This window comes from Peromyscus californicus, unplaced genomic scaffold (genome assembly GCF_007827085.1).
Source record: "Peromyscus californicus insignis strain IS unplaced genomic scaffold, ASM782708v3 Scaffold_4__1_contigs__length_199733344, whole genome shotgun sequence".
Lineage (NCBI taxonomy): Eukaryota > Metazoa > Chordata > Mammalia > Rodentia > Cricetidae > Peromyscus > Peromyscus californicus.
This window is the reverse complement of record NW_026294562.1, coordinates 63,669,901-63,697,531: the sequence shown is the minus strand read 5'-3', so window position 1 is coordinate 63,697,531 and position 27,631 is coordinate 63,669,901. Positions and strand designations below refer to the sequence as shown.

At 48.1% G+C, this 27,631-nt stretch overlaps 1 protein-coding gene and 1 long non-coding RNA gene across 3 annotated transcripts in view; one reads left to right on the top strand and one right to left on the bottom strand.

The window, feature by feature from the left end:
* Positions 1–27,631, top strand: part of Inpp5a (inositol polyphosphate-5-phosphatase A) — a 200,388-nt gene that overhangs the window by 148,889 nt on the left and 23,868 nt on the right. For both annotated transcript variants that reach the window (XM_052714263.1, XM_052714264.1), the window contains exon 9: positions 9,305–9,389. In XM_052714263.1, the coding sequence (XP_052570223.1) occupies positions 9,305–9,389 (85 nt within the window). The remainder of the gene's footprint in view (positions 1–9,304; positions 9,390–27,631) is intronic.
* On the bottom strand, positions 91–22,861 carry LOC128095385 (uncharacterized). The gene is made up of 4 exons (XR_008213235.1): positions 14,430–22,861; positions 14,140–14,223; positions 8,996–9,158; positions 91–980 (listed from the first exon to the last, which is right to left on the bottom strand). It is a non-coding gene; the product is annotated as an uncharacterized LOC128095385 (long non-coding RNA).

The following is a 27,631-nucleotide window of genomic DNA, read 5'->3' as shown; positions in this document are numbered from 1 at the left end:
AAAACCAAAACAAACAAACAAACAAAAAAAAAACCAAAAACAAACAAACAAAAAAAACAAATGGGAATGGTGACTGATAGAGAGAGAAAAGCAGCTATTTACCCAGAAGGTGTGGATTAGAGCCATGCAGCCCTCATGCTAGGGGTACACAGTGGGACAGAGTTCCCCCGGCAGAGTGGAACATGTATCATCAAGGAGCCTGACTTTTGCAAGATTGGGAAAGATCAATGTGGCTATGGCCCACAATGCCCCTAGCACATAGTGAATACCCAGCACATTGCCATTGGGAGAGGGAACCAATTACTATTCAGAGGAAAAATCCCAATCTCTAAAAATTCCACCAATAATTTCAGTCTTTACTGGAGCACTGTGAAAGTAGGTAAAGTCAAAGTTACAAGGAGCCTTGGCCAGTAACTTACAGAGTCTAGATATGTCCCAAGTCTTCCATGCCTGTCCTGCTGTCCTTTTGTCCATAGTTGGTGCCCTAGGGATGGATACTGTCCCAGGGAGTGCTGGATGCTACAGCAGAAGGCTTCAGACAAGAGACTTGACTGAGATTCATTTCTTGCAATTCTGGAGGCTGAAGTTCAAGCTAAGGGCAGCAAGCCAGGCTCTAAAACTGGCTTATGGACACTGTGTCCTTACATGATAGAAAGCCAACAACTCTGGGGATTCTTCCCTTCGTGTCAGGTCCCCTCTGACCTTGTTAACCTCCATGACCTCTTTAAAGACCCCTTTTCCAATGCAGTGACCCTTGGTCATTCCCTAGAAGGAGCTCATGTACCAAGCTTGGACCATTAGCCTGCTAAGGCAGGGTCTGCTATTCAGGCGGGGAGCAGCAGTTCCCATAGGCCAAGGTGGGGCAGGTGCTCACTTACCAGAACCAATTGGCTCAGGTTGTCAGTGTTCTGCTGCATGAAGCTGTCCTATATGGTGCTGGGAGCAGGAGCCTCAGAGTGCCCTGGGTTTAATGGCAGCTGCTGGAGGAATAGGATGGGGTGGTAAGGTTAGGAAAGGTGTCTGTGCGGCAGGGCATTATGCTTGGGATCAGTGGAGTAGTTAGGAAGAGGAATGTGGTCGTTACTAGGACTAGATCCTAAGAGCCACCTCAAGTCATGTCGGGTGTTCTGTGCTCCTACTACTTCTGGGTTTTTGTTGTTTGCCTCTGAAGTGTTAACTCTCTCATATTTCAGGCAGACCCTCTGAACTGAGGGTCCCCAGGGCTTCAGGCCTCATGGAGCTATATAGATCTTGTCCCCAGCAGCACCTTCCCGGGGGCTTAGGTGAGGAATGAGAACCTGGGAAGTTTCAGGCTAGTTGTGCATTTATTTTGTTGGCTGAATTTACTTTTGTGACTAGATAACTTATGATGAAGAGACACTTTTAGGAAATTAAATTATCCTCAAATATTTTGGGTAATTTAGCCATTTTATATTATCAGTATTTGAGCTACTTAATATTTGTTCAATAAACATGGTCTCTCCCATAGCTGAGGATAGAACCAACCTTAGTTGATCTCTAAGTTTATGTAGACTCCACAGTTAAGTAAAAATATAATGCCAAAAGATTTAACATCCCAACCATTGGTTGAAGAGTAAAAAGGGAAGCAAGCCAAGTTATCAGTGTGTTAGAAGCACTTCAGGGGGTGGCACTGACGAGTCATGACAAATCCACCTTTCAGACCTTTGCAGCTCCTTGGGGGCATCTCTAACGGCCTTTGGGATGTTGCATGGGTGCCCTCTGCAGCCTCAATGACCATGGGACCCTCAGTGGGTCCAAGGCACCCCAGGGTTCCTGTGGCACAGAAGTGACTGCAGCTGAAAGGGTGACTTTTCACTGTGACTTCCTCCAGAAATCCAGAGCCCATTGCATTATGGGAGGTAATGTCCTCAGATGGGGAACAGGCCCTGGCCAGATAGAAAAAAGTCACCCTTCCCCCAGTAGGGCTGTCACATCCTGGAATCACCTGTCAAACAAGAGACACCATTTCCAGGCCTAAAAAATTGATTTTTATGGCTCTTCTTGTAATTCTCTTTCTGAATAAGGCACATGATATTGATGTGGGCCTCCTTTTTAATCATAATAGCCACTGACAAGGTAATTAATTTTAAAACAACTCTTTTTTTTCTGGTCCAAATGGCACTATGTAGAAATTAAAAGTGAGTGCCGTGAGGGCCGCCGGCCTGGCACTCAGGCGATTGCCTCGGCCATGACAGCCCCTTTATCTTGCTGCTTCTGTGCGACCTTCAGCGATGGGCGTTGTTATTAATTGGCTTGGGCTATTATATCAAAAAGAGCAGGGCAGGAAAGCATGATAAAGTTTAGGTTTTTAATGATAGTCTTACAGGAATCAAGACATGCCAGTGAAATTGCCTTCCTGGGTCATCACAGGCCCAGCATGGGGCACAGCCAGGACCCATCAACACCTCTCTTGGGAGGAATGGCCCAAATGCAGCATTCTCACACAAAGCACACAGGCATCTAAAGTTAGTACACTCAGCCTCAATCTGAAATAATTTACCATAACATGGATTCTGCCATTTGATTAGTCAGGTAGGTGTATGCTACTGGTTCTAAGACCACGCCTTTATGTTGCTTTCTAGGCCTTTGTTTTCATCGCCTCAAAACTTAGTGCAGTCCATTGTGTTTGATGCTCACACTAGTTGATGAGACAGAAAAAGACCTGGCTTCCACTGTTCCACACATGAGCCTGTAGATTCACTTGCCCACATAGACACACCTTAGCGTCTTGTGAACTCACTTCCTCCTGTGGTGCTCTTATGCTGAGCTCAACTTGGGCTTATTCCACATTCTCTGGCCTGTGGGTGCCATTAGACTCCCAAGATGCCTCAGCATAACCTCTGGGCAGCTGTGAACACCTGCTAAATGGTTTCTGACCACAGGAAAAGCCTAAGTGCCCTTTCCCAACTCAGAGCTTGAGGTGGTTGTGCACATCGATCTAGAAGAGATAGAACCCTTGAAAGTGAAGATGTAGTCAAATATATTTGGCTCAAGAAATCAGTACTGATGAATGCAAGTTAACTCTCCTGCATGCTTTGCTCATGAATCCTTCAAAGCCCTCCCTCTCTGTAGAGGTAGATTCTTGCTATGAAACTGGATGGACATGTCTGCAACCTGTACACATAAACAACCAGTGATGTGTCTGTGATATGTACAATAGCACATGCCTGAGTGGGACAAGACTTCTGAAGTATGTATGTCATTCGTGTGTGTGTGTGTGTGTGTGTGTGTAGGCATTCATGACAATGAAAAGTTCAGATCATCTGTAATGTTCATTCCCATTAAGAGAAGTGGAAGTGGGGGGTAGTGGGAGAGGAAACTGTGGTTGGTATGTAAAATGAAAAAATAAATAAATAAATTTAAAAAAACGCATGTGTAAGTAGCCAGGCAGTAGTGGCCCACACCTTTAATCCCAGCACTCAGGAGGCAGAGGCAGGTGGATCTCTGAGTTTGAAGCTAGCCTGGTCTATAGAGTGAGTTCCAAGATAGCCAGGAATACAACACAGCGAAAACTCTGTCTCAAAAAGACAAAAACAAAAAAGAAAGAAAAGAGAGGTGGAGAAGTGTAAGTAAAGGAAGCATGGTGTGTGTCTGTAACTCCTGCACTTGGGAGGCAGAGACAGGTGTTCTAGGCCAAGCTATTCTTTATAACAAGACTCCCCAAACTAGAAAACAATCAGCAACAGAAAAAACACTAGTAAACTTCATTCACCCAGGAGTCTTTATTGTTATTGATGTTGGATTTCCTAAGGTACACGAGTATTCCGCATTGAGCATGTGGAGGACATGGAGTCAGTTCTCTCCTTTCACTTTTATGTGGGTCCCAAGTATCATACTCGGGTCTCCAGGCTTGTACAGCAAGCACCCTCACCCCCTGAGCCATCTCACCACCTCTGTTCTGTGCGTTCTCATGGGAGATATTTGGGCTTAAAGATCAGATAGTAAATGTTCAGACATACAAAGGGTTTCTGTCCAGGATGTGATAGCATTGTTCTTTCAGCCATCCCTGCAGCTACACAAGCTGGAGGTTTGCTCCAGTTTGGTTTTCCTCTAAAATACAGAGTTGGGAAAAAGAGGAAAGACAAGAAGGAAGAGTAGAGGCAGGAGGAGATGCATGTATATGGCTCAGTGCCATAGGCACAGCACTCTCTTGGAAGAGAGGCCCAGGCCCATCTTCAAAGAACCCATCACTGTGTCCAGGCCATGGGAGTCTCACAGCTGTACTGGCCCCAAGCTGCCTGCTTCAAGTGTCTGACCCCATCCATCCCCCAAGAGGAGGGCAGGCTGGCCCTGCACAGTCAGGGAGGATGGTCTACGGCTCCAAAAAGGAAAGTGAGATGTTGGAAACCAGTTGGACTGTGGAGATAGAGCAGGTTACAAGCCAGGCAACAACCTTGTGAGTGTAGGGGAGAATGAGGCAAGAAGGGCAAGGGGTGGGCAGCAGACCTCTGGTTCCTACATATGGTCAGAATGGTTCTCCACTTTCTCTAGACTCCTAGTAGAACTTGGTACCCATTACACAGCACCTATGTGTCCCTGCTAGAAGCACTGGTGTCCTCACCAGTTACATCCTTTCTCACACCCTAAGCCAGCATCGTGATATGAATTAGTGGTTTTGTTGTTGTTTTGTGTCTTCTTAAATATTTTTATTTCATACATCTGTCCCCTACAGTCCCTTCCTCCAACCCCTACCATATCCCTTCCCCCCTTCGTCTTCATGTCCTTTACAAAATATAACTCCCTAAGTCCAGTTAGTGCTGCCTGCATGCACGTGGGTGTGGGGTCACCCACTGCAGCATGGGCACCCTGTCAGAGGCCACACTTCTAAGAAAATTGACTCTCCCTTCCCACCAGCTATCAGCTACCAGTGGCTCTTTAGCTAGGTGTGGTAGCGCCATCTCCATCTGCACTGAACTGTTGGACAGCTTAATCTTGTGCTGGTTTCCCAGCCGTTGTGAGTTCCTGAGTGTAACAGGTATGTCATGTCCAGAAGACGGAATTTTACAGCACTGTTCCCCGTCCTCCAGATCTTAATTCTTTCCAGCTTCCCTTCTATACTGTTCCCAAGCTTTGATGGGCAGGGGTGGTGTTGGTGTTGATAAAGATGTTCCGTTTAAGGCTGAGCACTCAACGGTTACTTATCCTCAGCTCTTGGACTAGCCTTGAGTCTCTGTGTTAATCACTGCCCACTGTAGAAAGTCTCTGACCAAGGTTGAGAGCAGCACAGTCTATGGGTATAAATATATCTAATTAGAAGGCAGTTTGATAACATGGACATTTAGCAAAACAACAGTAGAAGGTTCCCCTAGGGCTTAAGACCTCCTCAGCCTTGGACTTTTCACCAGGTTTACAGCATCAGTCGTGAATTTCCCCTGTAGAGCAGCCTCAGATCCCATCAGAAACTAGTTGTTCATGGGCTAGTTATAAGGGGAAAAGTTGATTATTCCCAGAATAGTCATGCCACTATTACACCCCTGGGCATCTCTTGCCGGTGTAATAATAGCATTTTGTATTGTAGCAATTCAGGATCCAGCACTGGATAAGACCATACTGTCTTTTATCCCCCAGCAACCTGCATATACCTTCGGGGCACTGTAAAACATGGTAGATTTTCCTGGTCCTTTGCAGATTGATTTCTCTATGTCCTACAACAGTGGTTCTCAATCTTCCTAATGCTGCAACTCTTTAATGCAGTTCCTCATGTTGTGGTGACTCCCAGCCATACAGTTGTTTTTGTTGGTACTTCATAACTGTAGTTTTGCTACTGTTATGAATTATAATGTAAATGTCTGTGGTTTCTGATGGTCTTAAGTGACCCATGTGAAAGGGTTGTTCGACCTTCAAAGGGTTCACAACTCACAGGTTGAGAACCACTGTCCTGTAACCAAAGTGCAACACTCAGTCTTACCATGTAGTTAAGGTGGACGACCAAGAGCAGAGATAATAATCTGTATTGTTTGGGGGGGCCTCTGGAGTCTCTCTGATGAGTAAGTTATTATGGTGATATTTTATTTGTATTAAAATGTTATTTGTATGTTAATAAATAAAGTTGCCCGGGGGTCAGAGCTATTAGCAAGCCATAGGAAAGCAGGGCAGTGGTGGCGTACTCTTGTAATCCCAGCACTTGGTAGGCAGAGCTGGGTAAGTCTCTGTGTGTTCAGGGATACAGCCAGTATTGGATACACATGCCTTTAATCTCAATACCAATCATGGAAAACCTGGAGGCCTATACAGACAGGCCGTGAGGAAGCGGTCATGTGGTTGGGTTTACAACCAATGAGAAGGCAGGACAGGAACTCTATATAAAGACTTTAACACAGGGGTAGCTCTGGTTCGGAGAGGTAGGACCACCGCAGGAGGAAGGGTAAGGTTTTAGCTCTTAGCTCTGACCTCTTGGCTTTCTTCTTTGCATTGGTTCTGTGTTTCTTATTTAATAAGAAGGTTGGTTACATCTACAAGTTATAGAGCAGTATCCTATGCTTAGCACTGAGATTTTCATTTAATGGTTCATGTTTTCTTGGAGCACCGTTGTCCATCTGTTAGGGTACCACTATTTAAACTTCTTTTTAAGTTATTATTATATTTTTAAATTAGCTTACAAAGCAGTGAGTTTCTACTTTGGGTTAGCCTACCCCCTCCTCTACATCACTGCTCTCCATCCTCCATCAAACCTTTAATTCCTAGTATTCTCTCCCTCTCTTGGAATATCACTTGTGTTTGCTGTCTCTTCTCCTTGTTCTTCCTGCTGAGAGACAAACAGGGTCCTGTTGGGATGGGTCCCACTCCCCTCACTACTCCAGGCAGTGCTGGCACCCACTGGGTGAGCAGGAAGAAGAAGGGCAGAAGGGGCAAAGCTGAGCACAGCCTGTGACCCAACCAGACTCAGACCTTGCTGCTGTGAAAGGGCTTCACTCCTCAGCCACCTTCCCTCACAGAAACCCTTTTAAAAGTAGATAAGCTGCCGGCCATTTGCGTTGCTGTTAAGATGCAACTTTCTCTGTAAATTAATATTTAAATTAAATGCAATTCCAACTAGAGGGAAGACAGATTTTTTTGTGGAATTTGGCCGGAGGATACAGCAAATTTTACATAAGAGGAATATGAAAAAACTAAAGGAATTTTTAAAAGAATGTCAATAAAACTTTGTTATTAAAAGTCATATGAATCAAAGGTATATAGGAATAGATGTTTATTTTTAAATCTATGGAAAAGAGTAGGTAGTCTCCCACTGTTTTCCTAGGCTGACCCGTGTGCTCTGTGATGTGAGGCAGCTTGCACAGGAAGTGGTGGACTATTTAATGACAGACCAGTCAGCCTTGTAGGAAAGTCAGAGCAGAAACTGTACTTTTCAGACCATCCCACACAGCACTGGGAAAGACACAGCACAGGGAGCCTGGTTCAAGCTGTGCGAGTGGAAAGGAAGGAGCAGGCCACAAGAGGGAAGCTCACAGCGATAGCCAAGCACAGGGCCCCACAAACATAAAAACGAAAGAGCAGAGTCCAGTTTCAGTAGAGAAGACTTCTTCCCAGTCTGGGCCAGTAGGCAGAGTTCTCCAGTCCCTCAGGATGCCTGGCCCACAGAACTCTCCACATTCCTCTCCAGGGTAACTGATTTCCTCTCGGTGACTATTCTGTCAGCCCAGGGTTTGGACATCCTTTATACTTTCACTGGGTAAGCAGTGTAGCCCAAGCCATAACAATTCTACATAGGAGACGGTCCTTCCTAATGAGCAGGTGCTTCATTGGCTGCCTCTTTCCAGGTTTCCTTTGCAACCTGAGTTCAGCTCTAGGTACCTGACCCCACCCCAAGGCTACCCTCCCTGGTGGTAGTCATTGATGCTGACAGCAGCACATCTGTAACAGGGTAGCAATAACCAGGCCACAGCAAGACACATTGGGCTTCCTGGTAGCCACTGACACTTGAGTCAATGTGACTGAGAAAGTCTGTCTGATTTCTGCCCAATAATCAAGTTTCTCCCCTTCCCCTTCTTTCTCTTCCTCTTCTTCCTCCTCTTCTTCCTTCTCCCCACTCCTCCTCCTCTTCTCTTTCATGTGTGTTGTGTGTATCACATGTTTATGTGGTGCATGGATGTGACTGTGAGCACACATGTTGAAGGCAGAGCAAGGTGTTGAGTGTCTTCCTCTGTCTTTGTCTACCTTAATGCCTGGAGACAGAGTTTCTCCTCAACTGGAAGTTGGTCATTTAGGCATGGCTGGCTGGCCAGGGAGCAAGCTCTCAGGGTGTATCTGTCTGTCTTTACCCGCTCCATCTCAACAAAATGCTGGATTATAAGCACACACAGCCGCATGGGGCTTTTTAAGTGGATGCTGGGGATTCAAACTCAGTCCATCATGTTTGTGGAGCAAGCAAGTGAGCCATCTCCACAGTCCATCCAGTTTACTTTATTTTAAACATGAGCCTGTCTCTTTTCTACCTTGGACCTTGTCACAGCAGGTAGCATAGATAAGGGTGGAGTGGCCAGTGAATTCTGGAATAACTACTGCTGTCCTCTGCCTCTGAACAGAAGGCACACTTTTGTTCTCCTGGTGTCTGGTTAGCAAAGCTGTGCTGTAAGTGACCCTCGCTTCACTTTCAAATCAGAAACAAGGACCACTTACCCTGCCTCAGGAGCAGGAGAGCTGCCCCACATGGCAGTTGAGAAACTCGGCTCCTCTGTAAGGGAAGCTGCTATGTGTCCGTCTGCCAAATGTTTGTGTGTTTATATCTCAATGGAAAAAATTCTTCATAAAGTGCTTGTGATTGGTAGAGAATTTGTAGAGAAGGCCTTCAGCAAAGCAGCATGGGCTAGCCCGTGTATTATTACAGGTGTTCCCCATTGTGACTTGGAAGCATCTGGGTGGAATGTGATTGCAGAGTAAGAATGAGCTCATGCTGTAAAAGGAGGGTAACTGTGGGCAGCTGAGGCAGTGGCCTGCTGTGGGCACAGAGTCCCACATGCAGACATAAGCATACCTGTTTCCAAGGACAAGCTCTCCACTTCCTTCCTTCTGAATGCTCTTCTCACACAAGTGTCTGTCTAGTCCTGCTTGCACTGCTGATTTCCACATCCTCCTGGCCAGCCAATGAGGACAGTTGAGTGCTGTTTGTTGCAGTGTGCTTGATGGTAGCCTTTGCACTAGATTTAGGAGTGCAAGAAACAATCACCATAATGTCTTTATAGCAGGAAGCATTTGGGGAGCATGGAGGAGCAGCTGGCCCAGGCCGGTTAGGCTGGCCAGCATTGCAGCATCAGGTGACCACTGTCTCTTTTTCTCTTCCCAGAATCATCGACCAGCGATTTGAGAAAGTTTCCTACTTTGTCTTTGGTGATTTCAACTTCCGCCTGGATTCCAAATCTGTTGTAGAGGTAGGTAAGCATGGGTTGCCTCCTCAGTCTGGGCATTGAGTTCCCTTGTGGCAGAACCAATTGTGGCAGAGAAATGCTATCTGTTTAGGCCACTTCCATGTCAGCATTTTCATAGTTTATGGTTTTTTGTTTTTTAAGTAAGTTTTTGCTGGGTGGGGAGAGAGGGGTCTGTGCAGCTGTTCAGCCAGTCAGCCATTACTGGCTTTAAGAATAGGCCTCCTGGCCGGGCAGTGGTGGCGCACGCCTTTAATCCCAGCACTCGGAAGGCAGAGGCAGGTGGATCTCTGTGAGTTCAAGGACAGCCTGGTCTACAACTCTGGTTTCAGGACAGCCAGGGCTAAACAGAGGAACCCTGTCTTGAAACACCAATCAGAATAGGCGTCCCTGCATCCTGCAGGCTCAGTGTCCCTTATAGAAAAAAGCCTGGGGAACCCACTGTGTGTTGCTGCTCAATACCTGCAGAGCTGGAGATCGCTGAGCTCTGGGCTGTTTCCCCCTGGGATTTCCACTGCTTAATCCTCATCAAACACCAGGAAACTGGTTGTTCTTCTTGATTTAATCAATTGAGGCTCTCTTGGTTTGGGGAACTCTAAAGCTATGCTGACTACTATGGGAACTCTAGGCTGGGTGCCAGGGTCCTGGAATCCCTAGAGTGACTGCAGCTGGCAAACTTTGGCACCAAGACAAGTGATGTGACCACTGAGGTTGGAAGGAAACTATGTGGCTAGGATGTGCTGCCAAGGGAAGCAAGTCCTATGATGTTGGCTTAAGGGCTAGATTTCTCTGTAGTGAGGTCCATGCCTGTCACCAGATGTGTGCTGGCATCCTGAGCCAGGGACAGGTAACTGAGTGTCTGGCTTCTTCCTGCCATTCTCTCTGGTTCTAATATGATTAGGATGTACTACCTTCTCTGGTGACAGAAAACTGGAGGTGCAAAAAGTGAGACACTTACCCCTTCCACCTTCCATACCACCCTGCCTGGGATCTTTCAAGCATGTGGCAACACTACGTAATCTGCATGCAGGGGCCAAGTAAGAACAGCATGAAGTCACGCAGTGCTTCACATTACTATCTTTGCATTAGTAGTCTTAGTTCCAAATCTTGTCACACATTAATCTTCCATCCTCAGTAGAAAATTATTTTTTAAAGACAGAGCTGAGCGGGTGTCTCCTTTTGGTTGATAGAAATGAGTGATGTGCCGTTAAAATCCTTCTGTATTTAATTAAGCTGCAGGTACCTCATCAGGGCAGGCCCACAGGGTACATTTTGAACTTTGTAGTACAAGGGGTCTCTCTAGATTCCCAGTAGGTGCAGGGGTCTCCCCTGGATTTTCAGTGGGTAGTGGGAAGGGGGATCCTGGGTGTTCAATGACTCCTGGTAGCAGTACATCATTTTTTCTTTTATTCTTCTCTCGTACATTACATCCTGACTGCATTTCTCTCCTCCTCCACTCTTCCCAGTCCCCTCTCCCCCCAAAACCTCTGCTCTCCCCCTGATCCACTCCTCCTTTATTTCCCTTTAGAGAAAGAGCAGGTCTCTGAGGGATACCAACCAAATACAGGGCTATATCAAGCATAGCCAGTTACAATAAAACCAGGCACAAACCTTCATATCCAGGCTGGACAAGGCAACCCATTAGGAGGAAAAGGGTCCCAAGAGCAGGCAAAAGAGTCAGAGACATCCCTCACTCCTACTGTTAGGAGTGCCACAAGAACACCGAGCTACACAACCATAACAAATATGCAGAGGACCTAGCTCAGACCCATACAGGGTCCATGACTGTCATTTCAGTCTCCTTGAAGTAGCAGTGTATCTAAACCCAGCCATGGAGGAAGGAATACCGAGGAGCAGATGCAGTTTCTAAAACAGTCATATTAAAGACTCATTCCCCATACCTCCACTTTCTTGTTCCCAAGCTTCTGAGCTGAGTTGCCAGCTTGCTGCTGGAGGCCAGCAATTCTGCTGCACACAGTGGTTTCCCTGCCTCCCCAGAGGCTTCCACTTGGAGCAGAGTGGCCATTGTGAAAGTAAAGGACTCTTAGAAGGCCAAAGCTGGTCAACCTAGAGCTGTCTGTGGTTGGGAAAAGGTCAGAGAATCTTTTTCACAATAGACTTTTCTTTCTGTGTGGAACACAGGCTATAAGAAAAAGAAGCCCATCTGGACAGACTCAGAATGGCTAATGAGCACTCTCTGAATCTGTCCTTCAGGATGTGTTTCTGTGGGAGGACAGTTTGGCTGTGTGGGTGAGTGGACACGTGGATATTCCATACTGTAGGTCTGTATGCAGAGTCAAGAAGGAGCTCACCAGGGCTGTTAGCTTCATTGCCTGTCCTTTGTCTCCTTATGGCACCTGGGCAAGAGTTGGGCAGCTTCAGATATCATAAACCCAAGGAAGCTAGAAAGTGCCCAGGGGTTCATCAGCCTGACCTATACCGTATAGCTTCCCATTAGCTTCCAGCCAGAGCTGTGTTGGCTACTTTGCTGAGCTGGAGGCGGAGATACTGGGGAGGCCAAGTGATGATGGAGCTGGAACAGGAACCAAAGAGTGGTAGGTGGGAGATGCCCTGTCTTTCAGCTACCGCTCCTTTGCTGTGGTTCAGACCATGATGGGGACTGGAGAATGGGACTGTGGGGACTTAGAGAAAGCACCAGGAGATCTCACCTAACTGCATAGTCCCCTTTCCTCAAGGTATGAATGGTTTGTGTCTCATGGTTGTTGGCTGCCTCTGTGAATAGTCAGACAATTCATGGAAATCAGTGTTGCCTCCTGGTCTGTCAGAGAACTGTTGGCCTTTATGGTAATCTGCTAAGTGTTAGATGTGTCTGGAGCACTGGCCTAGCTGCACTGGCCTCATGGAGGGTGAGTTTTTGTCACCTGATGGCAGATTGATGCATCTGCAAAGCCACCCAGGTCTCCTGCAGTCCTCACTGTTTGGAGAGAGGTTTTCCAAGAGGAGGGGTGGCTTCTGGGACAGGAGTTCTCTAAGTTTCTTAAGTGAAGTTCCTACTTCACTGGAACTCTCACTGAATCCAGCCTGCTGCTAACCCCTTTTAACTGGACATTGTCCCCATTCATGCCTGAGCAGATGGTGTTAACTAATGCAGCTACATTGCTTGTACTATCCCTTCCAGAGTGCATGGCCTTGAGTATCAGGCAGCCAAGGATCCAGAGTTCAAGTTTCATTTTTCCCAGGTTTTACAGAGCCAAGTAGTTGGGCTACCCAGTGGCAGATCTGGATGAAGTTGTAGTACAAATTCAAGGACCTTTGTATTTGAGAAAATGTCCCATGGACTTGCTATCATGTTGCACTGGAATTCAGCTTCCTCGCCCACGAATAAAATGTCTATATTCATCTTGGAAACACAGTTCTGAGATGTCCACAATACAGGGTCTCCAGCCAAGCCCCAACTTGCTTTACAGTGCTTCATCTGTGGCACTATCCCACTCCAGATGGGGCAGCACTGTGATCTGCTGTACAGACTCCCACAGAAGGGACAGGCAGTGTCTCCAGGCACAGGGAGGGGCCCCAAGAGTGTAGAGGAGGAGTCTCTCCAGCCATAAGCAAGGTACCTGCACTGTCAGGTCTCTTAAACACACCGTCTTTGTGCCACCTCCCTCCAGGTATTAGACGACACATAGTAACAGGGCTGTATACACTGTACTTCACTATGGGCTCTGGGCCTTGCCTGAGGAGGGACCACTGCAGCCACTTGTCATCTGTTGTGGGGTGTCTTCCTTAGGCACAGCTTGGCCTGCATTTCCACATGGGGGCTTCTGGCATTGATGTGCTGTGGTCATATCAGCTTTGCTGGGCTTCTATGAACAGCACCCTCTACAGTTTTCTTCTCAAAGCCACTGGGATGGGACAGCATGACCTACATTGCTGTAACACCCCCAAGGAAGCCTCCTCCTCAGGGAGGCCCCCAGAACAGGGCATTGAGATCATTGGCACTGGGCACTTGCTGACCTGGCATGCTGCCCGCCTGATGACTGTGACTTTTCCCCAAATCACTAATTCTGGTGTGCGTCCCTTCTCACTTTGGAGGCCTGGAGCTCCTTGTCTCTGCTATCCATCTGACACGTTCAAAGGAGTGGGAGGAGAATCAGTAGTTTTTAAACTGGATTATTTGCCCAATACATAAATGAATATATCTTAGATCTGTGCATTAATTCCTGGAGGGTTTTTGAGGCTCTTTAAGACCTGTGGATAGCTGCTATTCATTTAGCCAGTAAAGCTTACCTTTATATTCTGAATATACTTTATCACATAAGTAAAGCAAATAATCAAAAATGTGGGAAACAATTTATTAGTGTAGGTTTTAAAAGCCCATTTAGTGAAGCAAAGGTTGTAGCTCTGAGATTAAAGAGCCTGTATTCTTGTGATTTTTACCGTCACCAGCCCAGTGTGAAAATTCCATGTTCCCACTACCCCACTTGAGAAGCCTGTCCTACCACATCTCCCAGGCTCACTGTTCTGTCTTCTGTCTTGCTCTACCACATGTACTCCTCTGCTAAGAAAGAAGGCAAAGCCTCCACTCCACCTAGAACTGCCTGAGGACCCACAGGAACCATACAGCCGAGCCAGCCCATGCTTACTGGAGCACTGCCTATGACGGCTTCTGTGGGCCTTTGACTAGAACCCCAGTTCATAGACATGGCCGCTTGGAATGCCAAGCCCTTCCTCTCTTCACTTTTCCTCTCTGTGCTTGTTCTTCCTGGAAGGGCCTCAGATGCCTCAGTGTACATACCTGCAGACCAGCCGTTACCCAAGTGCTCTTAGGGATTCTGTACCTTTATTTCTGGCAGGTCACATCCAAGTGACTTCCATATTTCTGAAAGGCAGAGTAAAAAATGAGAAGAATGAGAAATCAAAAGAGCCACAGACAGACACAGTCATAAGTAGAAAGGTCTGCTGCTCAGAATACAGTATGCCCTGCAGGAAGGTGTGTGTCTTCTGGAAAATCAGTCCTGGGGCTGTGGGTGGGCTGGTGCCTGAGATACCCAACACATACAGGTATTTCATCTACAGGTGGCTTACCTCCTAAAATGAAAGTGGAGATGGATCATCAGTGCCTAGGCTTTTTGCTTTGTTTTCTTAGGCCACTGGGTCCCCCACCCAGAACAGAGCCCCCTCAGTTCTCCTGCCATCCTGGACAGGCGAGGAGATCCCAGTCTCGCAGGGAATAGGGCCCATTTGATAGCCCTGGCCCTTGGGGTCTCACGCCATCACACTGGCTGGCAAGATTCATCAGAGGTTAATTAAATCTATCTCCAAAACAATGAAAGGCCAATGAGCTAAGCCCAATCTCAGTAAATTAAATGCATTAAATGCAGCCATTGTTCATCCTGCAGGGAGGGCGGGCTCAGGCTCCGGGGTGCCTCCAGGAAGGGACCAGCCTCTAGGCTCTGGGGGCTCGTGGAGCACAGTAGAGACCTGCTTGTCACTTGCAGTGAGGGAGGAGTGTGGGGATGGGATGGGTGGCCTGTGAAAGAGGCTCTGTGTGCAGAGCTGTGAGGCATTGCTCCCAGGAAGAGCAGCTTCTTATGTTTCAAATGCAAATTAATGCAAACATGCTTGCAGAGCAGAACTGAAAAGATGATATTGTGATCAAATTTGGCACCGCTTAAGCCATAATTAAAACATACACAAATTAAACACGATTATCCTGCCGTGTACCAGGACCACGCGCCATTACTCTAATTAATAATGCAGTCTCCGGCACAGTCCTGCTGCTGGGATTGCTTGGAGGGTATGTTTTATGCCTTGCACAGTGGCAACTGGCAGCTGGGGTGTTCAGCTGGCCATGGTGACGCAGAGTGACAGCGGTGCCATCCGCGCCTGTCTCTGCATGGTCTGGGCTCACCACACCTGCTCTCCATCACCTCCCCATCAGTAGTGGTGATAGATGCATTTTTGGAAGCTGGTTGTCTTTGAAAACCCTGTTGCCAGTTGCTGACAGCTACACGCTCAGATGCCAGCTGTACCTGTTTTAGAACAGGGCCCAGTGAAGGCACCACGGTCTCAGCAGATGTGCCTTCCTCAACAGAGGGACTCCTGGGACACAGTGCAGAGTGGCACTGAGGTGGTCTCAGTGTTGGCTATGCCAGCTATGATGAGCGCTTGAGAGGATCCTCAGTGTCACAGCCACAATGTGATGAAGACCATTAAAACCGTAAGCCAGCTCAGCTCAGGCTGCCTGGTGTCCAGACATTACTAGTATCCAGGCGCTCCTGAAAGTCAGCCAGTGAGGTAATATTGCACCTTTTCATTACTTTTGATGACCCCACAGGATGACCCTTTCAGCCCCTTACACTAGCCAGTGAACTACCTGTGGTCATTGGGTCCTTGTTCGGCCAAACCCTCTGCTGTGCCCTGTGTGCACAGCCTACAAGTACTGTGAGCATGTTTCAGACCATAGCAAGAGGGACTGGGGCCTAGGTGTCAACCAGCATATCCCCAGGGGCTCAGTGAACAGGGGTAGCTGTGGCAGCCATGGCCACCCTGCTGTGTGTGTACAGCTATGTGAATTGAGTCCTGTTCCTCAGCATTTCAGTGATTGGCCTTGGCCTTACCCTGGTAAGCCTTAGCAGCCCTTTGTGATATGGAGCTTTGCCTGTATTATGGAGAGTGAAGAGTGAGCATTAAAACTTGGGCTTCATGTGACGTGGGCACTGCTGTGTCAGAGTCCAGTAGAGTTCCCATGAGCCCCTCAGGGTCTGCTTTACCTGGCTAGCAGCCCTTAGAATTCTATCTTAACTCAAGAGTGCAGGCAGATCTGCACTGCGGCGCTCACCAGCTCCTGTAACACTTTGCACACTTACCCCTGCAGTAAGTAAGTAAGTAGTAGCAGCCCTCCCACAGGGTCAAGTGGACATTTCATTCTACCTTTGCCTGCAGGAGACTGGGCATTCAGGTGGCAGGGAGCATAGGTCCTGGGGCCTCAAATAGGGTGTACACAAAGTACCATCCAATTTGAGGGCTTTAGAAAAGTAATGGCAGTAGCATAATTAATTCCTAATTAAAATTGTTGTATTTTTAATGACTTCAGAAGGAGACCTAGTTGGTCCATTTCTGAATAGGGGTGGTCATATCAGCTGTATTGAAGTAAATTATAACAACAGTTTGGATTTTATATTCAGAGTATTTACTTCTGCAAAGATCAATTTGCATACCTTAATTAGCCAGTGTTTTTCTATTCCAAGACCATATTAGAGGAGCTAGATCTTTGGACTCACTGCTCAAGGATTTGTCTGGCTGCATACTTACAGCCTGTCCCAGCTCTAAGAGTCTGAGGGGACTCTGCTCTGCTTTCTCTCCATCCTTCCCTGCCTCATGATCCTAGGGGACATCCTGAAGGGGTCCTGCTGCAGGTATACCTCCATCCACAATAGAGCATGATCCACAGGGGCAACACAGTCTTGTGAGACACTTCTGGGCCATGGATGTGGGTGCCTGCTACATGTGAGCCTCAGTTTGTGCCCATACTCCTATAAAAGTAGGTCCTGTCCTACCTTGGTGGGACAAACAAGTCATTCAAGCTCATTAGTGCCATGTCCATCTTTGTCCAGCTGCTGCAAGGCAAGCCATCTCAGGAGAGGAAATAACAGAGTCGTTATGATACTCTGTTTCATTTCATATGAACAGTTGACAGTGTCCAGCAAGGGGAAGGACAGAAAATGGGCCTCTGCGTCTGTTGATTGACAGTTCTCCAAACAGCATCCATGTCTGATGCACTTGTGGGCCGTGAACTTTGCACAGCAGATGTGAACTTAGCCCTTATGCCCCACCCTGTGACTACAGTGCTAGCTGGCCAGCAGGTGTTTCCTCTGCCATCATTGGTAGCTTCTTCTGATCTCCAAGATGGTGGGGCTCTTCACCTGGACCTCATTTGTTTGGATAGTCAGAGGAGATGAACTGGAGTGATGGATGGGGCCTGCCTGAAGGAAGCTCCAGTGGCCAGACCTGCTTTGCTCTCAGGCCTCCTGTGTCACATGAAGCCCCATTCCAAAAAGCTCAAGAAGTCATATAAAATCCTGCCCTCAGTTTTGCTGAGTCAGTCTGAACTTCTGGCCTCACAGAGGGTGGACTGGTCAGCCGCCACAGTCCTGTAGCCACCGATCTACAACCTGTTCTAAGTGAGGTGTACTGCTACGACTCCCTGCCCAGGGAAGCACATGTGAGCTAGTTAGGCTAGCTCCAGGACACTCAGGTTTTGGATCAGTGAGGATGTTTTATGTGCTGTGCCTTACTGGGCACCTGAGAGGCCGCAGATGTGACGTAGTGGCTGTAATGCTGGTGTGTGTATCTGTAGTTCCTATAGCCTGGCCACAGACAACTTCCCTATGGGACAAGGCACCCACTGACCCCCATCTAGACTTCAAGAGAGATGACAGACTGGAAGGGCTGGCCATCCAGAAGCTGTATGTGTCTATGTGCATGCTCAAGGTATGCAAGGTTGGCAGGGTGAATTCGGTACTGTTTGTATGTACTATTAAGTCACAAGTTTTTATCAGACACAATTAGACCTGATGTGGTATTATCCTTGCCAGCTCCATGGTGGCTTTTTGCCTCTATAAGGATGGCAGTGGCTTCTCCCCATGGTTTCCTGTGGATCCAGGACCCTGGTTTCCACCACAAAGGGCATAGAACAGCAGTCAAGATGAGCATCTCTTATGTGTGTGCTGACTGGGGTGCAGTTAATGTCAGGGAATTTGTCTAGATACTATTTTCATATGTTGAATACTTCCATCTTAGAGCTGTCACTTGAGTGACTTGCCAATTGGCCTTATTGTCCACTCCATGATATGATTTAAAATAATGTTCATAGACACCAGTTATCAAGGAATGGTTAGACAATGCTTATTTGTGTTTTAAAATTCAAGTGGCTATCATAGGACAGTGACAGACTGTGAGGGCTATCACGTTTTAACATTTAAATCCCTGGTGCCTGTTTCACAGTGACCTGCATTTAAACCTAAGGACTTCATCCACTGTTTTATTGGTGAGGCAAGTGTGTTCTGGATCCAAGATGTCTGGTTTGTGGGGGTTACAGTGTCTAAGCACCCTACATCAACAGCAGTAGTGGGGGCCTTTTTGTTAGCATCGCCAGGAAATATTCCAAGGAAAACATTCTGTTAATTCAACAGCATATTATGTAGTAGAACCCAAATTTATATTAATGTTCAGTATTCTAAGAGAACTATTTTTAATGTACATAATGATTATTCTCTGGGTCAGTTCTTCATTTTAGAGACATCAAAATGTGAGCTTAGTGGTAAGAATTGTCCTTTGATATGCTTCAAGGGACATCTGTGGGAACTGTCAGCATGGCTAGGAGCACTTGCTGGGAGTCCGTCCCTCCTTCAGTAGAGTCTTGGGCTGGCTGGGAGCTGACTGCACTCGGCCCCTTTCTGCTCTACTGTCATCTCTGCTGTGGGAAGGTTGCTCGAGGAGCTTCACTTCTATACATTTGCTTGACTGGAATTTAGCTAAAAGCCTTGGATGGGAAGAGAAAGATTGAACTAGGATGGGTGTCTTCTGCACTGTCCGTGACCACCATTCCAGTCAGGAGCCTGTCCTAGGCTCACATGCTCTTGTCAAGGTGCCGGCTATACATACAAGATGGGCCTCCTTGGCCCAAGCAGTTTCTTGCCACATACCAGCTGCTATCTGTCTGGCTGCCTAGACCAGGGCAGGCTCATCCCATGGACTTCAGTTGTCCAAGCCAGAAGGGGTTTACTTGTTCAGGAGACTTCAAAGCCCATCATACCCAGAAGTGTCCCAGAGTGAAAGCAGAGCCTTCATTGTTAGTGGCCTGTGTCCTGCTGGCTGTGTCCTCTGACCTGGTGGGCCCCTGTGCAGAGGCTGTGCAGTCAGAGAGAGTCACAGTCACCTGCAGAGCAGCAGAGGCTAGGAAGGCAGGTGATCTCTGCACAGCTCAGGTTTCATGGAGAAGCTTGTCCTCATGTCAGTGAGCATCTGCACATGTCCACCCGTGTGTGTCCCACAGCCATGAGTGTCACTATTTGTTAGTGACACTGATGGATTTGCGTGCTGATGAGATGGGATACAGCCACCATATTTGTAGCTGAATATGGATGCCGAAGGGGTCTTGTGAGTGATGGCATGTGTGGACAGAGTCAGAGGAGCCTCACTGGGCACAAGCACTTCTGTGTCCCTGCTTCCAGCCCCACTCTGTGCCAGTACCATGGAAGAGCAGTTGGCCCAGGGACTCGGACTTTCTTCAGAGTTCCTACCCCATTCACAGCACAGTGGGAGGTAGCACAGCCATTCTGTCCTCACTCCCAGCCTTACCCCTCTTAGTCTGGAATGCTGCCCCTCAGTAGCTAAATGGGGTTCAGTTGTTGTCTCAAACCAGAGTTTCTATATAAAGTTTTCCTGTCTTGAGTGATCACTGTTGTTGGAAGTCTTGGAGAGTGTAGATCAAATGTCACTAAACTGTAAAGCTATGAAGCAAAATTCATCTTGGAAAGAGAACAGACTGTGGTGTGGGACACACAGCTCAGATGGATGTGAGGGCCCAGTACAGCCCATCACTAAAACTTGCAATGTTGGTCTGGCCCCGTAGGGGTCCAATAACATGCTGCTGGGACTGCCTTCCCTCCTCACTACTGAAGACATTGTTTTAAGGCTCATTTCTTTTTAAAACATCAGCTTTCAGGCATTCCTAGGAACATCTGTGTGTGGCTGAAATGTGGCCGGCCACAGCCACCCCTCACTCCTTTGTCCCCAGGCCTTTGTTCCTGATTTCACACTATCAGAGGGTCTGCATGTTTTCTTGCATGAAGTTGTCAGAGGAATAATGGCTCAGGAACAGGGTCATGTTTAGAGGATGGGCATGAAAAATTGATAAGATGTATCTCTAAGCCCACCCACCAGCTGTTGCCCGAAACAAGCAAAGGCAGGCCCACATGAGGAGCAAGCACCCCACACTCTACCTGGAGTGGATCCATGCTGAGCTCCACTCCTTTCTCTAAGCAACCCCACTGCCCTCCTTCCCTTATCCTCCCACAGGCACATGCAAAGCTTGTGAGTGCCAGGTAGTCCACGTGCCCATGAGTCAGGCACCATTTTAAAGAGCAGGAGGCCACTTACCTACTTTCCATGTGCAGACAGACAGACCTCTGCTGGTTACAGTACAGAACCGGTCATCCCACCGCCGGACGCCTTTACCCACGGAGAAGCCTCTGGAACTTGGTGTGACCATCCTAGAGCCTTGGATGAGGATTGCAGGGAGCTAGCCTCAGGCTGCCAGCAGATAGAGGTCTCCACCACTGTGGGGACCAGAGCTGCCTGGTTTCTAGTGGCATAGACTGTGACTGAGTAGGGGGCAAAGCGGAAGTGCCCAACAAGGTTTTACTTAGGGGAAGCTGTCAGTCTTGGTCACCTGGTGCCCAGCTGGCTAGACGGGGGTTCCACAGAGGTAGAGATGTAGCTTTCCTGCCTGTGCTCCAGGCTGTCTCAACACAAAGTGCCAGTGAGGTGAGGTCTTAAACCACAGACAGCTGGGACTGCTCCTCCAGGAGAGTAGCCACACGAGTCTTGTGACTTAAAAGACCAGGGGATGTCACAGCTTCAAGGAGTCAGCTTGCTTTGCATTTTCAGTTTGAAGGTGGTTTTACCACTGAGGAGTTACTTGTTCTTTGTGTGACCCTCAAGTCTAGGAACCAGCCGGGTCAGGTCTGACTGCTGTGTCTCCTCCACCCTTGGCTTGGCAGCTTTGCTGGCTGGGCAGAGCAGCGAGGGAGCCCTAGAATCTCTGCTTCTGCTTGCTCATAGAGTATGCATTGAAGCACCTGGTCTCCTGGCTTCTGCAAATGGAGTTGCAGGCATGGTTCCCTTCAGGTTCCACTTGGGGAGGGAGGGATGCCTAATCCTCTTGGGGGTGGTTTAACTTCTATCTTGCCCTGGAATGGCTCCCCTTGCTGCCTGTGATGTCTGTTAGGGGGTGGTACTGCTTTGTAATTAACTCTTGACCCCCCTACTCCCACCCCACAAGCCCCCTTGAAGGAAAGAAAAAAAAAGTGAGGCCAAGAGGCTCTGGGTTTTTAAACAGACTGGGACATCTGGCCTCTGGTTTTCATCTGCTGACTAAAGTCAGGATTAAACCTTGCCCCCACAGCTTTGTGCAGCTACTGGTGAGTGACAGGCTACCTTAGACAATGGAGGCGTCAACCCCTCCCAGAGCACAGTCCTGGGCTGGACAATGGAGTGTTTGGTGGCTATGCAAGGTCCAGAGCTGTCCACCAGTCTGCCCATGTGCCCCCTGGGACAAATTCTAAGCGATGCTGTGCTCTAGCCAGAGGCCAGGCAAGCAGGCCCAGTGAGGAGTTGATGCTAGCTGTGTTCCCCCTCCCAGATATCCAGAGGCTTTTGGAGAACTGCAGGTGCTGATGCTGGCCAGCCTGTGCTTAAGCCCTTGCTGAGGACTCGGGCCTCTGTCCCCTCAAAGAGTTGCTCACCTGCCCTGGCAGGATCACTCCTGGGATGCCTTCTCCCTCTGCAAAGATGCCAGGGGAACCCTGGATGTCACCAAGGGATAGGTACCTATCCTTGGGGCATTCATCCATCTAACTACCAGCAGATATCCTGGTCTGAGTAACAAACAAGTATAATATAGCCATCGTGGAGTATGGTGACTCACGCCTTTAATCCCAGCGCTCAGGAGGCAGAGGCAGGTGGGCCTCTGTGAGTTTGAGACCAGCCTGGTCTACTGGAACCTCTGTGAGTTCCAGGACTATGTAGAGAGACCCTGTCTCAAAACAAATAAACAAGCAAAAACTTTTAATGGTCAGCATGCACTGGGCCTTCACAGGTTCATATGGGTTCCAGCATTGAGGGAGAAATTGGACATGAGCTCCTGTCCTTAACCAAGAAGCTATTTCCAATAGACAATCACTTGCAAAGGAAAATTAATTCTCTCCAGTGGAGTCTCACTGAGTGTATAGACCACACTCAAGGGTAGGCCTCAATCCCAGCACTATGTATTTTTGTAGATTTCTTTTTGTCTCGTATTGCTTTGTTTGATTATTTCTCTCACTGGTCTTTTGTTTAGATATTATGTTTTCCAATGTTATGTTTTCATGGGTGTTGCTTTTGTGTGTGTTTGTGTTTCTCGTTCCTTTTCATTGTTTTTTATTCTGATTTGTTTGCTTTTTAAATTTTCCTGTTTGTTTTCTAAAAAGAGAGAGAGAGAGAGAGAGAGAGAGAGAGAGAGAGAGAGAGAGAGAGAGAGAGAGAGAAGACATGGAGTTGGATGGGTCTGGAGGTAGAAAGGATCTGAGAGGAAATGGGGGAGGAAACCATGATCAGAATATATTGTATGAATCTGTATGAATCTTCAATAAAAAAAAGTAGGCCGGGCGGTGGTGGCACATGCCTTTAATCCCAGCACTGGGGAGGCAGAGCCAGACGGATCTCTGTGAGTTCGAGGCCAGCCTGGTCTACGAAGTGAGTTCCAGGAAAGGTGCAAAACTACACAGAGAAACCCTGTCTCAAAAAAACCAAAAAAAAAAAAAAAAAAGTAATAAAGCACCACGAAAGAATCTGGGGTCAGACCATGTCACTGTATAGAAATGGATATTCCTGGCCCCATTGTTTCTGGAGGCTTCTTCTGGGGTTCTGAATCCTGTTCCTGTGAGCCTAGTGCTCTCTCTCTCTCTCTCTCTCTCTCTCATTTTTATTTTTTTTTAATATCCTGACATCAGTTTCCTGTCCTCCTAGTTCCTCCCCCCCAACCTTTCCTCTGCCCACCCCACCCCCCATCCACTCCTCCATTTCTCTCCCAAAAAGGGCAGGCCTCCCATGGATATCAACAAAACATGGCACATCAAATTGCAATAAGACTAGACACCTCCCCTCATATGAAGGCTGGACAAGGCAACCCAGTATGAGGAAAAGGGTCCCAAAAACAGAGCCTGTCACTCTTGTCTGGGTGCTTCCTCTACAGCATTATTTATCACTTCCAGTGCTAGCCTGACATAAAGTGGCATGGCCAGAGTGCAGACGGATGCCTGGAGCGCCTTTAGACATCCAGGGCCCCTAAAGCTGGCTCCTCACCATGGAGAGTCCTTCAGCAGGATCTACTACAATATGGCATTCACTACTCCTGCCTTGGAGCTTAGGCCAGAAACCCAAGTTTTCTCTGAGGCTATATATCCTACAGCCCAAACCAGGTGCCCACAGAGTGGGGCATGGTTCCAGCTCAGATGAAGATTAAGATTCAGGAGGGTCTCATCAGCCCTTAGGGATGGGACAGTGGCAAAAGGCACTGCCCCATGCTCTACTGAGGAATGATTTTAATACAGGTGCATTTACTGTACTTCTGGGTGAATGAAATAGGCAATTTCGAGGCACATTTGGATTTTCTCTGCCTCTGAGGAGTGAGAAGAGCCCTGGGTCCCAGCTGCTGTGTATACCCTGTTTCTATTCTGGCCTCTCATGAGCCACAGGGATGGGCCCCACATCTGTGCTCCACCCTATGGCTCTATCCATCACCTCGCAATTTAGTGCTGGTCCATCTTCCTTCCATGCTATCTCTCGGCCGTGGCCACCCCCTTTCCATATTACTGCCCCCCCCTTAGCTCAGTTCCACTGTCTCAGCCTAAAGACAGGGTTCTCCTGTGACCCTCATTGCTTATGTAGCCACCACCAGCTCCCTCCTTCCCAAAGGCTCCTGCAGCCCCTCTCTGTACTCTAGACTCCTGCCTAGCCCTGGCCTGCCTTTGTTCAGGCTGGGGTTTCCTTCCAAGGACCCCCATCTGCTTTGCTCTAACCCCCTCTTATTTCTCCAAGAAGCCCATTAGTTACTTGCCTGACACCCGGCCAGTTTCAAGGGTGCTGGGACCACTTGGCTTCCTGAAAAACCCTATAGTCTGGTAAGTAGACCCATGCAGCATGTCCAGGTGATCGATGGACACAGAACTGCAGTACCCACTCCAGCCCTGGCACCGGAGGCCAATAGAGAATGACCGTGAAAGCTTGACCTAGGAGTCCCTGTCTGCCTAGCCCAGGGCTGTATGATCCTTTGGAAACCCAACCTGGTGAAGTCCACCATATGCCGTGGCAAGGTACAGAGGGAAACCTGCCCAGTGAAGGCAATTCTGGACTCTTTCAGCTGCTGACAAGCATGCACAAGATGCTTTTTAAAGAATGTTGTTGGCTTTGGAGGCTGGTGTGCTGGATACTGCAGAGAGGCTGCAGTGTGGCTTGGTTTGTGTTTTGTAGCTGGGGAACTGCTGGAGAACAGCCTAGCCAGATGCACTCACACTGAGCTTAGAGCTGCCTTGCCTGGATTCCATTGCTGATACAAAGGTTTTAATATCTCTTTATGTATTTCTACAATGTGCTTCAACCACTATTATCAACAGTAGCTCCAAAACTTACAAGGGTGCTTAAAACTTCCCCAGATCACCAAAGCAGATTCAAAAATGTCCAGAGGCCATGTGAAGGTTGTCCTGGGACTAAGAAGCCATCTCCTCATGGGACAGCTGCACTCTCCCCTTCCCCTATAAGGAGATAGTATGGGAAGGACCTTGAGTGGGCTGGAATCTGGTTATTCTGAGGTTGGAGGCCAGCTGACTGTTACTGTCTAGCCCAGATATACCTGTGTGTCAAAAAGCGCAGGTAAGGACCAATGAGATGGCTCAGTGGGTGGGGGTGCTTAGCCACTAAGGCTGATGACCTGAGTTCCATCCCAGGGACATAAGTGGTCGAAGAAGAGAACTGACAACTACAAATTGTTCTCTGGTCTCCATGTGCATGTGGTGACACACGCGCACACACACATGTCCACTCACATGTGCACACACACAAGTAAATGCCATTTTAAAGATTTTTTTTTTGCAGGGGAGGCAGAGGCAAGCAGAGCTCTGTGAGTTCAAGGCCAGGCCTGGTCTACATAGCCAGAGCAACATAATAGAGAGACTCTGTCTGGATGGATGGATAGATAGATAGATAGATAGATAGATAGATAGATAGATAGATAGGTAGGTAGGTAGGTAGGTAGATAGATAGATAGATAGATAGATAGATAGATAGAGATGTTTTTAAAGAAAGCACAGGTAAATTTTGCTTTTGTAGACAGACAGACTCTTTCACATTACATCTGAGAGGCTTGGTCTGCTGTCAGGGCCAACAGGCTATTTGCCTTTAATAGAGTTTTGATCTCTGTGAGTAGTGTTTGTGACAGCTGAGTAGAGGGAAGGTGAACAGATTTAGTTCCTGGGATGAGTTGGCCAATGCCTACCCTCACACAAGGGCATCTGATTACTGGGTAGCTTTGTGCAAATCTAATGAGCTGTAAAAATTGTGTGGTTTGATAGCACAAAAAACAGCTGTCTGCCGCTGTCATCAATGTCCTGGGCTTGGGGACGCCAGACTAGGCATCATGCTTTGGTAGCTGTCTAAGCAAGAAGAAACCAGGAAAGCAGGTGACCATCCTTGGCACATGGTGATCCTAGCATATTCCAGGAGACAAAACCCTTTGAGGGCTAAGCTAACCCTTCCAGTGCCCTGTGATGAAGCCATTGGTAGTAAAAATGGATCTTAGATGGCTTTTTAAAAATAGCATTTGGGGTATTTCTTCTCTTTTCAAAAGAGTTAAAATCCCTTCCTTAGGTTGAGCCGGAAAGGCTGGGCCTGGCAGCTTTCTGCATGAGTGGTCACGACTTCCCGGGTTTGAAAGGCCAAGAGAAGGCTGCTTTGCCTGCTCAGTCCTGATGGAGCCTTTACAACCTGTGAATGGAGAGGTTCCATGGGAAGGGATGTGGGAGAAAGGGGCGGGGTGGCTGGCTCTTGCACAGCTCTGCGGGACCTTCAAGATGTCGATCTTTTGGGAGCTGCCAGCTTGGTGAGATAAAGCAGGGTTTTTAACAGCTGAGGGCAGATGCCTTCAAGGAGACACAACCATGAATTTCCTGAACCATCTTGCAGTGGTCACAATGGCCCTCTGCCTGCCTGCCCCCACCCAGAGCCTTTCCCCCATTCATAGAAAGCAGCTTAAGCCACTTAAGCGCATTAGCATCAGGATGGGCCAAGACCTCCATGGGATGCAGGGGGCTGGGTGGCCTTGATGCCCCTGGTTGTTTGGGTACTTGTCCTAATCCTCCACAGTTCCAAGGCAGCCAGACTGATTTGTGACACAGAGTCCAAAAGCCACTTTGGGGCCTTGGCTGGGTTAGCTGATCTGTGCCCTGAATGTCAATGGCCTGGCCTGGAGTGTGTTTGGGGAGTGGAGGCCTGGGCTGGAATGCTGCACATAGGGCTGGCTCCACTCACCTTCGTCCCCATCCACCTTATAGGATGGGTACTGTGTTGGTCCAGCTGCCTAGGAGCACCTGGGATTGTTCCAATGGGTATCTGACACCTCGGTGGGCCCCAGGCAGGAATGAGGGTGCAGAGCCCTGAACTTAAGCGATTCTGCGTCTTCACAGCACAGACCTCCAAGGGCTCCTGCAATATTGAGACCTTAAAAGGTCAGATGCTTCTAGTAAGCTGGTTTCCTTATAAGTAAAACTCGTTCTCTTTGTTTAAAAATAAAAATACTTTGTTTACATATGGCTCAGTTGAGGACTGTCACTAGCCCCAAGTAGTTCCTCCTATAATCCCATTCCAGGTGACAGGCTCTTGCTTTCTCCTTGACTTGGCTGTTTATACATGTTTTGTGCAACTGTTCTCTTGGCCAAGAAAGTAGCCACTCCCTTCATCTTCGCCATCAAGGCAAGAGGCAGTTACTTAGAACCTCCATTTGTCTAAGAGGTGTTTCGCATTTGTCTCTAGGGATCTTGTGTTGCCTTATCACTTGTGTTGTAAGTGTCTTGTTCTCGCTCCAGCCCTCTGCAGTGTGTATTTGGGGCACAGGGGAGGGGGAAGGCTGTTGCTCCTAGTGGCTCCTGTGCCTGGGAGGGGGGCAGTCCCCAACTTTGTCCTGCCTTTGGGGAGTGGCCTCTTTGACCCCTTCCTGCATGTATTGAGGTTAATTCAAACAGGCATGAATTTAATTATCAACCATTGCTCTAGCTGGCTGCTTTTGGTCCAGGACCACCAAAGACAGCACAGCCAAGCATGCAACAAGAAGGCTGTGGTTCGCCGGGCGGTGGTGGCGCACGCCTTTAATCCCAGCACTTGGGAGGCAGAGCCAGGCGGATCTCTGTGAGTTCGAGGCCAGCCTGGGCTACCAAGTGAGTTCCAGGAAAGGCGCAAAGCTACACAGAGAAACC